Below are 15169 nucleotides of genomic sequence, written 5' to 3'. Positions count from 1 at the left end.
GAAATAAGCACTAATGAAATTGAAAATAAGCACTTTTAAGTACTTTTTAAAAATGCTACGCACCATGTACTACGTAGGTATGTATGCATTGCACATTGCAATTAATTTTTTTAAAAATTTATCCCATAGATAAATTTGCACTTTGAAAATTTTACACGCTGTCATATTACTGTAGTAAAACTATTAGGTATTTAAAAATCAATATGGAAATTGACCAAATTGTAAAAACTGCCAAAAATTTGATAGGATAACAGCATTGTTTTAGGGTGGGATCAGCACTAAAACAGTGCAAGGAAACGTACTAAAATTCTAAATTCGCTGACCATAATAACATCATATTTAAAGAATTCCAATCCAAAAAATAAAGAAAATAAAGAAAAAACGATAAATTGCCAGAAATTGCTCAATAAAGGACACGGTTTATCAATAGAACAAGTCAAAAAGTTATACCTTTAATTAAAATAAGCGTTATGATGATACTTGCATATTGCAGTATCATTATAATATCTGAATTTGAGGTGAGGAAAAAAAAGAGGATGAAACCTAAAGAAAAAAACTATAAATAACGATTTTACAAGGAAAAAAAAATAGCAAATTGCATGCATTCACATTAAAATTGACATGAATCGAGCCGTCAAAAACTTATAACTCAAATTCGAATTTTACAGGTCGTATTAAACATTGAAATTCAAGGAAAATAGTGTGAAAATAACCAAAAAAACATCTAAAATAACATGGATTTACGCAGGATTTGTTGTGACCAAGATGAAAGCTAAAATTTGAAACATACACAAGAAATGGTTGAGTAAAAGAATTGGAATTACGATGGAATTGAGCACATCAAATTCGTGAATTTTGAAGAAGCGATAGGAAAACATGGAGTTACAATAAAATCATTTGAATCTAAGATGTTGAAAAGTGATTACTCAAATATGAAATTTGTGTGTCATAACACCGTATTAAAAAGATAGGAATTTATGAACCCTTATGAAAAGGGCCAAACAAACTAGCCAATTGAAAATTGGCACAGATTTACAATGAAATTGAGTGTGCCAAAAAAAAAAAGATAACTCAAATTTGAGATTCATGTGTCGTATTGTACCCATCACAATTACTTGAAAATACATGTAAAAGGACCAAAAAAATGCAAATAACCATAGAAAAAATTAAACTTTAGTATCAAAAAGTGATTAAAAATTCACTTGATAAAAAACAAAAATTAAATTTTTATTTTTAAAATAAAAGATATAATTTCTCTTCCACTTCTCCCTTAGAAGAAAGTAGAGACTTTTAAACATCTTAAATAGATTTAAATATTTAGAGAGTGCTTAAATTAATTTAACAAAACTAAGCACTATTAAAGTGTAAACAAACTCTAGTTTATTGTGAAAACCATCAATATAAAACTGACATTCTTTTTATAAAGAACCTTAATAACCAGTCAGTGTAGAAGTTTTAAAATTTTCATCCCAGATCAGAATTAATTTGTTTTTTTTTTTTAAACAATTCGCTACTTAGTGGGGAAAAAAATTCTATAAAATGTATATAAATACATAACTGATTTCTACTGCACTTATCAGAATACACTTTTAATAAGTTAATACTACTTTTATATAATAATCTTGGTATCAAATCATATAATATTTTATTCTATTGGAAATAATAATCAAGAAATACAAACCAATGATGAAATAATGGAGATGCTTAGGATTTGGCAACAAAATAAAAATAATAATTTTTCTTCACAAATATAAATTTAGCAGTTCAAAATTTACCAATTCTCAGTGCAAAATTAAGGTGAAAAACAACACTTTCAGACATTAAACTAAACTTATTTACTCGCTACATTTCTGAGAATTGCCTAAATAAACTTGTGTATAGCTATTATCTCATATGAATGTCAAAGATATCAAATATAATACAATAGCTACAATCAAATGTAATACAATAAGTCATAGTCAATATATTAGAATATTAAAATATATAAATTACCCCTGGATAGCTAGGTTGACCAAAATCTGCGTGACCTGCACAAAGAAACAAAATTTATTACAACTGAATCAATAATAAACTAAAGATCATTAAAAATAATTTGATACATATACCCCTTAAATAAAATAAATATAAGTCATTTTTGCCAATACACACAATGGTAAATTATTTATTTCTAATAACAGTGTTACAAAAAAAAGATCAAAATTCAGCAATTTTAACTTTATAAATTTCAAAATATTGCCAATATTTTTTTAAAAAATTTTTTTGTTTATAAATAAAAATTTGTTTCATCAAAACATTTAAAAGACTCAAGTGAATGTTTTTATGATTATTAATAATAAGCCTGTAATACAAAAGCAATACATTCAATCATTTGATTAACAACACAATGAAAGAGCAATTGTTTTTATAAAAAACTACCGCTACGTCAACAAGGACGTAAATGTAGAAACATAGACAGATATTACAGAAATAGAAATAAACATTAAGTACAGGTTCTGTACATTAAAATATTAATATCAAACAAATAAAAACATAACTTAAACATTAAAAATTGCAGTTAGAAATTAAATACGATCTATATAGATAGTATCAGATAACGTCAATGCAGATTTGTAGTCAGGATTAGCATAAATATTAACTCAGTATGTTGAAAAATCGAGCAAATAAAAAATAAAAAAATTTAATACAAAAATCTATTCTTGATAATATGACTAGAATCGTCAAACATTTTTTGTGAATTTATATTCATTCAATGAGCTATGATAAATTTTTACGATAAAAAGTTTCACTTAAGTAGTGGATTAAAAAAACCATTGCGATAAGCTTCGAACTATTCTTTAAATATAAGAATTTAAATTTGGCATAAAGAATGTTATTTTTTTTAAAAATAAGAAAAATAAATATTTCGTACTTACTTGACTGCATATGTGCAGTATGGCATGCCGAGTCAAAACAAATAAATTAAAATAATTAATAATCAAACAATATCTGGTGATAATATGTCTTGCAGAGACATATTTCAAAAGATACCAATAATTAACCGAGTAAGAGTATTTTCACACCTTTAATAAGTTTATGTCAACAGTTAGGCTTAATGGTGAACAGCCACGTAAAATTACGAGTAGTCGGACTTTTCTACTTCCTGCTAGCGAATTGCTGGAAGCAGCAAGCGGTGTTTCCACTTGGTTGACAACAAATTCCCCTTCGTACGAGATTTTTCCCTTTCAAGATGCAAAACATTCCCTAGTACAGTATTCATTGTAATATTCTATTTTTCTTTTTTAAAATTCTATGGAATTGTATATTGAGAAAGTGTTAAAAAAAATATAAATCGGAAATATTATGTATAAATTTTAAAAATTCATGTAGAGGATTACTCGACCTTGATTTAAACTGCATATATAAAAAAATTCATAAAAAAAAACTACTTAATATTTGCGAGCAGATATTTAATTCAGTTAAAAACCGTATGCAGAATCGATAAAAGTGATTTCTATTTGCGGATCATCTAAAAATCACGTGATTTGACGGATGCCCTCCACTCACCCACCTCCCTCATCAGCTGCGATCTTTTAAAAAATTCCCCAAGCATGTACTGTTCCAGTTAAAGGAGAGGGAATTTTTAAAAAATAAAGTTGGATTTTAAATGATTTCCATTCAAACCCCTTCCATCTCAGTAAACTGTGCATCCGCAACTTTCGATGGATTACGCTATTCTTTAGACATTCTGTTGAGGATTAAAATGAAAACATAACTAATCAATAAAGTAATTAGATTCGTTAAGTTTCAATGTCTTCCGCTATATTTCATTTTATTCATGAAAATTTAAGAGGAATTTTACCATATAGTAGAAAAATGAAGTACTAATACAAATTCTAATCAAGATATGCGTTTCTTTTTATGTATATAATTTCTCAGATTCTTTTAAAATAAAATTTCTTTAAAAATTAAAATATGTTGAGATGCTTTGAACATTTGTTTATAATTAGTTAAATTTTGTAAATATAATTAAAAATCAATTATAATAACTGTATTAAAAATTGCACTCATAAAAAGTTATTTTACAATATTACAATGCTTGATTCACATTTTATGAAAAGGGGGGGGAATGCTTCACTATTAACTGCTGGAAAACAAGCTAGTTTAATTGAAATTAATTTTTCACTTTTAATTCATTATAAATTTTGAAATTACAAAATAACTTAAAAACTGCATTTTTAAGAAGACTTTGAGAGCAATGGAAAAATATTTTTAAAACGAAATAACTAAATTTACTGATATAGCAAGAAGAAGGAAAAAAAAACACCAAAAAAAATTTTGTCCTAAAGGAGACAGCTTTTTAATGCCATATTGAAAATTTTTGCTAACTTCTACATTAACTTGAAGAATTAGAAATGTATTTATAAGATACGGCCTTCTTTTGAAATTTATTTTTGCTACTTTTATGAATTTGTTTAAATTACATGCCATTGAAAAAAAGCAAAATTTTAAAAAAATAATGAACAACAGTACATTGAAGAAATTACGAAAAAAAAAAAAAAGGATTTATAAATATTATGAAGAATTTATTTGCATTTATAAATTTTGAATTAACATTTCCCATCGAATTTTTAATAAATTATCCCAACTCAAAAATAAAAATTTCTCTGAAAATCATTTTTAATGTTTTTAACAGATTTTTTTGTTTTGTTTAATTTCAATGAATCAGCTTATTTTATAAATTTTGAGTTCATTCATACACCAGAAACAACTTCAGAACTGAAACTAGCTGCTGCTTGTTCATTCAACTGCATTAAGATAATTAGAAGAAAAAAATCAAATCCCCCCAATTAAATAATTTCAAAATAATTAGTGGTCCTTCTTAGGTTAATAGGTTCATAATTGTTAATGAACCTTACTTATAAGACAGAATTCTACCAAAAGGTCGATCATTTAGGTTCCATAGCCGAAAAATATTGGGAGCCGCTTATATCTAGATGATTGAACTAGAAATATGCTTGCAAATTTTCAGTATTAAAACTAAACCTTAAAGAAACGGGTTAGAGTTTTTTTTTAAATGGCTTAAGATTGCATCACATTTATCTGACTTTATTTTCCATAGAAATACATTTGTAACGCCTATTTTATCGATACTTCAGAAACAATTTATCCTGTCATCTTGTTTGTATGAAAGTAATGGTTATCTAATTCTCTACTATGGACGAAATTTTTGCACAGTACTTTGATACTTTTGCCTTAAATTCCTTTCATAGCATTAAGATTTAGATTTAAAGCCTTTATTAAGATTAAAAGCCTTAGATTTTTACTAGGTCTCTGTTATTTATGGGTCAAACATTTGGCAACAAAAGCCACAATTTGGGAAACTAAGGATTTGAAGCTAAATAATTCTGAATAATTCAAATACTTATATAATATTTAGATAATAATTCAAATCAGGGTTGGCAGGTTTTTGACATGTGACAGTTTTTTGACAGTTTAAACCATGGTTTAAACCGTCACGTCAAAAACCTCACTGTCAAAAATGTCGAAAATGTCAAAAACCTATATTCATATGTGAAATTTAATTAATACATAAAATTTATATATTTTTTAAAGGATAGTGTTTCTAAATATGTTCTAGAAAAAATAAATTTAAAATTTTGNTGTTTTTAACAGATTTTCTTTGTTAATTTCAATGAATCAGCTTATTTTATAAATTTTGAGTTCAGTCATACACCAAAAACAACTTCAGAACTGAAACTAGCTGCTGCTTGTTTATTCAACTGCCAGTAATTTTAATATAATTAAATAATTTCAAAATAATTAGCGGTCCTTCTTAGGTTAATAGGTTCATAATTGTTAATGAACCTTACTTATAAGACAGAATTCTGCAAAAAGGTCAATCATTTAGGTTCCATAGACGAAAAATATTGGGAGCCGCTTATCTAGATCAGTGTTCCCCAACCCCCGGGTCCGTGGATCAAATGGCACCAGGCCTCCCATTTCATTGTTAAATTCCTAGGTTTATACCCGAAATTAAAAATATCTGTGTTCCATTAAAATTTTATTTATTTAAAGAAAGGGGGCTCCCAAAGGTGGTGACATAAATTTTTTAATGTTTGTAATGTATCATTGTCTCCGATTACCCCCAGATGGAACCGTCTCATTGCAACGAAACAAGCTCAGAGTTCTCATTGATTTAACGTACTAGTAAGATAAAATGTTAAATCACTTTATGTTTATTTTTATGTGTAACTGTATTTTATTTTGAAAGCATGTTTAAATACAATTAAATTAATAAATCAAAATAATCTTAAATATAAGTAACCAACGCCGCCCAGCGGGCCGCTGTAAAATTATCAATCGTTGACAGGTCCGCGGTGATAAAAAGGTTGGGGAACACTGATCTAGATGATTGAACTAGAAATATGCTTGCAAATTTTCAGTATTAAAACTAAACCTTAAAGAAACGGGTTAGAGTTTTGCTAAATCGCTTAAGATAGCATCACATTTATCAAACTTTATTTTCTATAGAAATACATTTGTAATGCCTATTTTATCGATACTTCAGGAACAATTTATCCTGTCATCTTGTTTGTATGAAATTATTGGTTATCTAATTTTCTACTATGGACGAAATTTTTGCACAGTACTTTGATACTTTTGCCTTAAATTCTTTTAATAGCCTTAAGATTTAGATTTAAAGCCTTTATTAAGATTTAAAGCCTTCGATTTTTACTAAGTCTCGGTTATTTATCGGTCAAACATTTGGCACCAAAAGCCACAATTTGGGAAACTAAGGATTTGAGGTTAAATAATTTTGAATAATTCAAATACTATATAATATTTAGATAATAATTCAAATACTTATCACAATTACACCTGCTTTAAAAAAAATCTTATCTTTTTAAATTTATTATTATTCTTATTTGTCTGAGTAATTTTCATCTACAGAAAACTGAGATAAACTGACAGTGTTCTTCCTACGCAATTTTAGAAGGGCAGCCTGCTCTTTGATCTTTTTGTAAAAATAAGCAGCCCTCCCTTACAAACACTAACTTTTTATTCATATTCCATTTAAAATAAATAACTGTTTAAATAATAATTGCACACAGGTAAAAATATCTGTGCTTATAGGTTTAATTCTGATTACTATTACAAATAATTTCTTTGTAGGGATTATTCTCAACTGGATGAATTTTTATAAGTTTCTCTTTTTTTCAAGGTAAGAGGTATATGTACATTAATAATTTTTTTAAGTATTTTTAAATTTTAAAAATATTTTTAAATAAATACCTTTTTTTAAAGAATGTACCTTTAAATATTCATTTTTTCATAACTTTCAGTTTAAATTATAGAAAAAGGTTTTTAAGTAGTTTATCAATTAATCATGTCTGTTAGCTTATTTTTTAAATTTATGCCCAGAGATAGATCTGTGGCAGAATAACTGCAAGGTTTTGGCAACTTCGGGGCAGCACCTCACGAGAAACTTTAAAAAAAAAAAAAAAAAAAAAAAANAAAAAAAAAAAAAAAAAAAAAAAAAAAAAAAAAAAAGACTTAAGAAAGGTACCAACTTCGAAGGTTATAACTTATAGCCCCACCCCTGGACTAAACCTACAAGTTTTTTCTTTAAATTGCAAGTTTAAAATTTATTTGGCACCTTAGCGATTGTAGTTGGCATGACAGATCACTATACGGAAATATCCCCAATCAGGCAATGCCACGAAATATTTTAAACAAAATTTTTAAAAATTCAGATTTAATTTAAAATTAGATTTTCTTTAAAGTTCACCAACTAAAACATCTGATAATTATATATTGATAATATATCATTGTGAGATATTTGATAACATATTAATAATACTTGATATACTTTAAAAACAATATTATAGTTAAAATTTCTGACTAAAATGTTTAAAGATATTATGAATAACTAATCATTGAATAGATAAAAACCATAGCTATGTTTTTTCAGGCTCACCTTGCTAATGAATGTTAAAGATAGGGAGATTATTTGCAAATTAGATATCTAATGAAGAGTAGATTAGTTAAGATCAAAAAACAAACTGAAAGAAATAATAAGTTACACAAGTCTTGATCTGCACAAACTACATATTTAATAATGAAAGCAATGCATTTAAGTGTTATAAAATTAAATGGGTACAATTGAAATATTTTTTTACTAGCAAATTAGTTTACAAACATTTAAGTAACAAAGTTTCATGCCATTCTTATAAACTTCCAGTCTTTTTAATTAATTCATGCAATAATACGCATATACCTATCATCTTCTCTTAGAATGAAATCTTTGTTATCAATGAAATAAGACATTAAAAAAGAAAATATATATCTCCTTTTAATTAATGCCCTTCTATTATTTTATATAAAAGATAATTCCTACTTAAATTAATATTTCTAAAAAAGATCTACCTCTTTTTATATATATATATATATATATCAGGGTTGGGTTTTTGACGTCAAAAAGTGGTTTTTGACATGACAAGGGTATAATAATGGTTTAAACCGTCAAAAACCCGTCAAAAATGTCAAAAACTAAAGTTTGCCAAAAAAATATATAAACTTCAAAACTACCAACAGTTGCCATGCATTATATTGAAATTTAATTATACTATAGGTAATCAGCAGGTTTTAAAATATTTTNTTTTGTGCAAAATTTTTCTGCACATGCATTTGAATATAAATTTCTGAGATTTTAAATCTGTTATTTTACCTTAATTTTAATTAAAAAATATTTTGAAACCTGCTGATTACCTATAGTATAATTAAATTTCAATATAATGCATAGCAACTGTTGGTAGTTTTGAAGTTTATATATTTTCTTGGCAAACCTCAGTTTTTGACATTTTTGACAATTTTATACCCTTGTCATGTCAAAAACCACTTTTTGACGTCAAAAACCCAACCCTGGGCGCATCTACCGAAAATGACTGTAATCTAATAAAAAAAATACCGATTTGCTTAGAAAAATATATTTTGAAGTAATTTTGACGATCAAGTATACAAGGATCAGGTATCAAATATACATTTTTCTTTTACAGTGTATAAAAATAATTTAATAGAAAAGGTTAACATTCTTTTCAGAATACATTTCTTTATGTAGTGATTTTTCGAAATAAAGAATAATTACCCTAAGATAAAAATTATTCTTTATTATGTTTCAATATCTCAAAAAAAATAAAAATGCAATTGAAAATGAGTTTGATAATAAAATAATCAAATAAAATAATTGATAAAAAATATATTTGATAAAAATATGAAGTTAATTATATTTCAGTGCTGACATCCATAAAATAAACACTTTTATAATATTAATAGGAAAATTTAAGCAACAAAACCAATAGAAAGAAGAAAAGTTAATAAAAAGCATTTAAAATATATTTAAATTGAGAAATTTGTTAAAAAAAAAACACTGAAAAAGGTAATTTTTGCAGAGCTTAACTTACAAACATAAACTAGGAATAAAACTTAATTGCATTTCCACCTCTCAAAGAGTGACTATTTATAAGACATAGCCCATATACACGGATAGAATATAAATTTAATATATCATCTAACTATGAAAAATAGATTTAAAATATTTAAACTAATTGTTAAGATGTATGCAATAATAAAATGACGCAGTAGTACTACCATTTTCTACTTGTTCATTTGTCCATTCTAAAATTTAAATAAATATATAAGGATTCCGTTCATTGAATATATCAATAGTTTTTAATACATGTAACAAATAAATTTTAAATAAATATTTTAAATTGTTAAACTTATAAATTTACTCTTTATAGTTTATTAAATCAGAAATTATGTTAATTCTTATTTAAAAAGATTAATGACAATTTTTTGATCAAAAAACCTTTTTGCAATCAAAAATTACATTTGTTCGGAATGTTCAAACTGGTTTAAACTGCAGATTTTTCCACTTGCATAAAAAAAAGTAGTTCATACGAAAAAAATATGATTAATTCATCAGACCGCCAGAGATTTTAAAAAGTGGTCTATAATAAAGGTGAAAGTAAAAGTATGCGTAACAGGTGGTGGAAGAATTCCTTATCAGTACCGAGGCCAAAATAAATGCAAAGATTCGGATTTTTCCTAGCAGTCCTAAGAACTAAGAAAAAAACACCGGTAAAAGGGGGCAACTTGAAGGTTAAAACTCGTAGTCATCCCCATGCAAGCAAACCTCTACATGCTTTACAAAGTCATTTATGAAAGTCTAAAATTCTTTTGGTACTTAGGTGAATGCAAACAGGTATGAATACATAAACATCCGCAGGTAAGGTCCTATAATATATAATGTCTATTAGATAGAATAAATTTACCTATTTCAATTTCCTTACTCAGATAGTGAAGCATAATTTAAAAGTTAAATTACAAAATAAAAGCAATAACTGATTCACTAATAATTTAACAATAACATTTAATCTCGGAATCCAAGGCTGATTAAACATCCTAACTCTTAAAACGTTAAAATAAAAAATTTAAAATAATGTATAATAAGAATTAACTGATAACCTGAATTTAATTTTACACTCAGCACTTAGCAAAAAATTTAGAATTTTTGTAACATTAAAATTAACTAAGTTCATTATTATTTCCTTATACATAAATTAAATACTTAAAATAAAATTAAACGGTACATTATTTGAACTAAAACAATTGTTTTGCATAAAATTTTATTTCAAAATAAATTTTCAAAAATCTATTGCTAGCGCTCAGAAGCAGCAAGGAAAAAAAACGGAGGTAAAAAGCAATATAATAACACGTGTTGATTCTTATAAAAAGCCAATTATTGAGAAGCATAGGAAAGATAATCCATAATTAAAAAACATTTCAAAAAAGAAATGAATGAAAAGGTATGAATTAATTCTGGTACGCATGTAAAGATAAGTCTTGAGGGAAATGCAATCTTTCCCAAAGCTCATAAATTAATACCTTACCATTATCGATGATGATCAAATAAATCACATTTTAAGATTGAATCATAATTAACAAACATCGTGTGTATAACTAAATAAAAAATAAGTTCTAAATTTTATCAATCAAATAAAATATACTTCAGATAGAGCGTAATGGGGACATGCAGCAGATTCCTGATCTGCTATTGAATGCTCTATCACTCCCGAATAATATTAACACAAAAGATTTTATGAATTATAACTTATAAATGAAGCCAATTAAGCTTACCACGATTTTGGCTGTTCGGAAATGCAGAATACTTTTGATTGTTTTTATTATTTAAACTCATTTCAATTCTCGAAAATTATTCATTTATAGCCCCTGCTAGTTTTTGTGGCAAAGGCAATCGTTGCCAGACTGTTGAGAGGTAAATTATTTTTGAGAAATACAAATGCAGTTAAATTGCAATGATTAACAGTATAAATTAAAAATATAAATATGCCAAATATTTTAAATAACTATTAAATAAGAACTAATCATTTATATGAGCACTAACATCGAGAATTGAAAAGATATAGGTTATTTACTTAAGTTCTAACATTGAAATTCAGCACATGTGCACTTAGGCAGCATTTGCACTGCCTCTAATTCCCGACTGTGATTTTGATTTGTAAATTGTGAGATCTCGATTTGTGCGTGTGAATTCACAGTTTTGAAACTCGGTTTTGAACAAGTCATTGGGCTACCTAAACAGAGAAGTCATCCCCTCTGCAAAGGATTAAAATGGTGATGGCATGTCTTTAGATCATCCTCAGGGATGCTTTCCACATTGTCACCAATAGCCCATTGTGCAGGTCTAGTGAGATGCAAATAAAGTTCCTACCTACGTACATGAATGTAATGAATGCAAGAGCAGACAAGCACTTGCATTTGAATCATATGCACTGAAAATGAACCCATAAAGAACATTCACACTGCATGCAATTACTCTGAGCCAGCGAAAGAAAGTTTAGAAACTACGTGTGGGACGGACGGCTATCTGACGCGATCACATGAGCGATTCCCCTACTGCTAGAATGCTCCATTAGACGCACCTTCATGTATCTCACATAAAAAATCAAAATAACCATCGTCATCATAGTTGGCAAGACAGCCCATTGAGGACTGATGCCTTGAAACCATTCTCACTGGATACAATATTTTCATGTGCAAAAATAAAATTACTTGTGAATGAGATCTTGATTGGTGAGTTATCGGATGGTTACAATAATTCTCCAATCAGGTTCTTATTTACATGCAAGAAATTGCATCTAGTGAGAATAGCCCTTTACAGTTTACAACTGTTCATCAAGTTTTTTACTTTTTAGAATTTCAAGTTTTCCGTATCTTTCAAATTCATAAAATTAATTAAACGATTAGAAAAATTTTGCTTTTCATGACACATTTCTAATCATTGCTACTATTTAATAAATTAAAATTCCTGTAAAACCCAAGAGATCTCCCACACAAAGATCCCAAATCCTTCGCGAGAAAGTTTGGAAAATTCACTGTACCCAGTCTTCCCCACCCCCCTATCCATCTTCAGCAAAAATTATGGTAAAATATTTTTGTCATTGGAGGGTGCTTTGGGGGGGGGGAGAGGAAAACGTGTTTCACACTGGAATTTATGAAGATTGGATAAAAAATTTCAACATAAAAAAAGTCTGAAAAGAACAATGATGCTTTTTTTCTTGTTACAATTTAAGACAGAAAAATTCCTCTAAAATCTCTATCTTAGCTCCAACACTTTTTGTTTTAACACTTTATAGGGGGTCGGGGTTTTATCCTCAAAACCACTAAAATGGACCGAATACCTGCAGTATACTGCAGGTATTCGGTCCATTATATTTCGGTAAGGTATACATTCGGTCCAGGTATACGTATATATTTACGAGTACGTATACGTAAAATTTGTGAATCGAAAGTCCCGTGATAGGTCACTGAACCGAATAATGGGTGCAAGGATCTGGGGAAAATTTATTTCCGTTTCAGATCTATCTCTAAATTGAGCAATATGTGATTCACGGATGACTCATGGTCATTGGATCAGTGGCATAAATAACACCCCCTCAACCCTTGTGGAGGGGTGGGTGACTATCCAGAAATAATACACAATGATAGGGCGGCACAATTTGCGACCCTCCAGCTTTTAATATGCTGCCCACAGCAGCACCTGAACATAGTCAGAAAAAAACTATTATGAATTTTTTTTTTTAAATTAAAACATACCGGAAATTTTTGCTTTACGCATTTAAGTTTTTGACGCGATAAAACTAAATCAATGTAGCTTTTCGGTAGATATTGCTTCGAATTTCCTTAATTTCAATATTTTTAATTCGTCAAAAAAAGCAAATAGCATAGCTTCATGGCAAATATAAGAGGCTTTTTTGTTATTATTCTTTCAACATTTATTGCCCCGCTTTTCCACTGGGTTTCGAAAATCTTGATATTTTTTATCCGGAATCAAAATGACTTTTGATTTTTGAATCATCATTTTTGATGCGTTTTATTTGTGCCAATTTATTCGTCAATTCAAATTATTTTATAATCTTTTTTTTTTTTTGCAATTGTTTATAGTCATTTCCATTTTTTTCAAATTTCGATATTTTTAATACAATATTATTTATACACACAAATCGGGTTTCTTAAACTGTCTACTGTTTTTGAACTTCGTTTCTAATTTTTTTTAAGTTAAAAAAATGTTTAAAAACCGCTTTAAGATTAAACAATTTCTTATAATTCACTAAAGTTAATTGTCCTAAAGCTAAAAATATATTGAACTGAATGAATGAATCTTCCTGAATGATTTGAATCTGGTCTAGAGCTACAATGCGTTTGTTTTATTTAAATCATTATAGATCCCAAACATTTTTTTAAAAAATTAAAATACTTTATTTGTATTTATTAGCTCAATAAAATATTTATCTATCTTTTATTTTAACATTCATTCAAGAGTATTAGAATTACTTTATTTTAAATAAACTTTTGTGTTACGTTTTGTAAAAAAATCTTCCCTTTTCCCCATCTTTATAACCCTTTTTACGACAAATTTATTTCTTGATAAAGATGAAAGACTTTTTTTCTTTTTTTCTTTTTTTTTTTTTGAAAAGCATCAGTCCAGTATTATTTAACTTCGAATGAATTTTTATATTTTAAAAAAAATCTATTTTATGTAAATATATTATTAAGATGGCGGATGAAAAGAGAAAAAAAAAAGAATTAATTAAAAGAATTAAGTTGATAAAAAATTATTATAATTATTTTTATAAAAATTAATTTCAAGCGAATGTTTTACTAAATTGACTGAAAAAGAACTGGGTCTGAAACACTGATATTTATGTCAAAATTATCATAATTACCTTTAAAATGTCTAGATTCCTGCGCATCCGGCCCTACATTCAAATAGAGGTTGGGCACCGCTACATAATGATATTTTTTAATTTATTTTATAAATAATAATAACCTTTAAATAAACTTCGAATATAATTATTGAAAGATAGTACAGAGAATTATTTTCTTGTATTATTAAGATGAATTTCATTTCCGGTGTTGCAAATTAGTAAATGTATGTTACAATTTAGTGCTTTTTCTAAATTTAAAACTTTCCTTCGCAATTATAAATTTCTAATTAGTTAAAAATAAATAATTTAAATTAAAAAATGTAAATTAATAAAAGCGAAAATAAAATGAATGATTACAATTACCCGAATGTATATTTATAGTGCTTTTGTTTCATATTATAATTTTTGAAATTAATTTTAAAAAAATTAAGTAAAATTTTAATGTTAGTGTCTTGTGCGTTGAATAATTGAAAACATTTTTTATTTATTAATTTGTTTTAATAGAACGCAACTATTTCAATGAAATTAAATTTAAATACTCTTACTTCTCATTTTTCATAGTTATTTAGTGTAATTTATAAAAAGATTTAAAACTTTAATTATTATTTATGGTATAAATAACTTTTGTTTCACTGTTAATTGTGCACAGAACTTTCAATATGTTTTGAATTCGAAATTTATTTTTTCATTTGTTAGAATAAAACATTAATTTTGAGCGAAAATTTGATAGATAATTTATGTTAATCGTCTTAAAATTTTTAAAACTGTTATTGCATTTAGTTATAATTGAAATGACATACACTTTCTATGTTATTAATTAATTTTAAAAGTGCCATACAATTTTTTGTCATAATTGGAAATTTATGTATTCTAAAATATTTTATTAGATTATCGAATAA

General features: G+C 26.9%; 1 protein-coding gene across 1 annotated transcript in view; it reads right to left on the bottom strand.

Moving 5' to 3' along the window:
- Window positions 1–3207, bottom strand: part of LOC107440339 (eukaryotic translation initiation factor 4 gamma 3) — a 66477-nt gene extending 63270 nt beyond the window's left edge. Inside the window, 2 exon segments of the mRNA XM_071177894.1 lie at window positions 1993–2027; window positions 2913–3207. Coding sequence (XP_071033995.1) covers window positions 1993–2027; window positions 2913–2922 — 45 coding nt within the window. The 5' untranslated portion in view covers window positions 2923–3207.
- Between the last annotated feature and the right edge of the window lie 11962 nt (window positions 3208–15169).

The sequence above is a fragment of the Parasteatoda tepidariorum genome, chromosome 2 (assembly GCF_043381705.1).
Source record: "Parasteatoda tepidariorum isolate YZ-2023 chromosome 2, CAS_Ptep_4.0, whole genome shotgun sequence".
NCBI lineage: Eukaryota > Metazoa > Arthropoda > Arachnida > Araneae > Theridiidae > Parasteatoda > Parasteatoda tepidariorum.
Note: the sequence above shows the minus strand (reverse complement) of the source record. Positions and strands in the feature narration are given on the sequence as shown.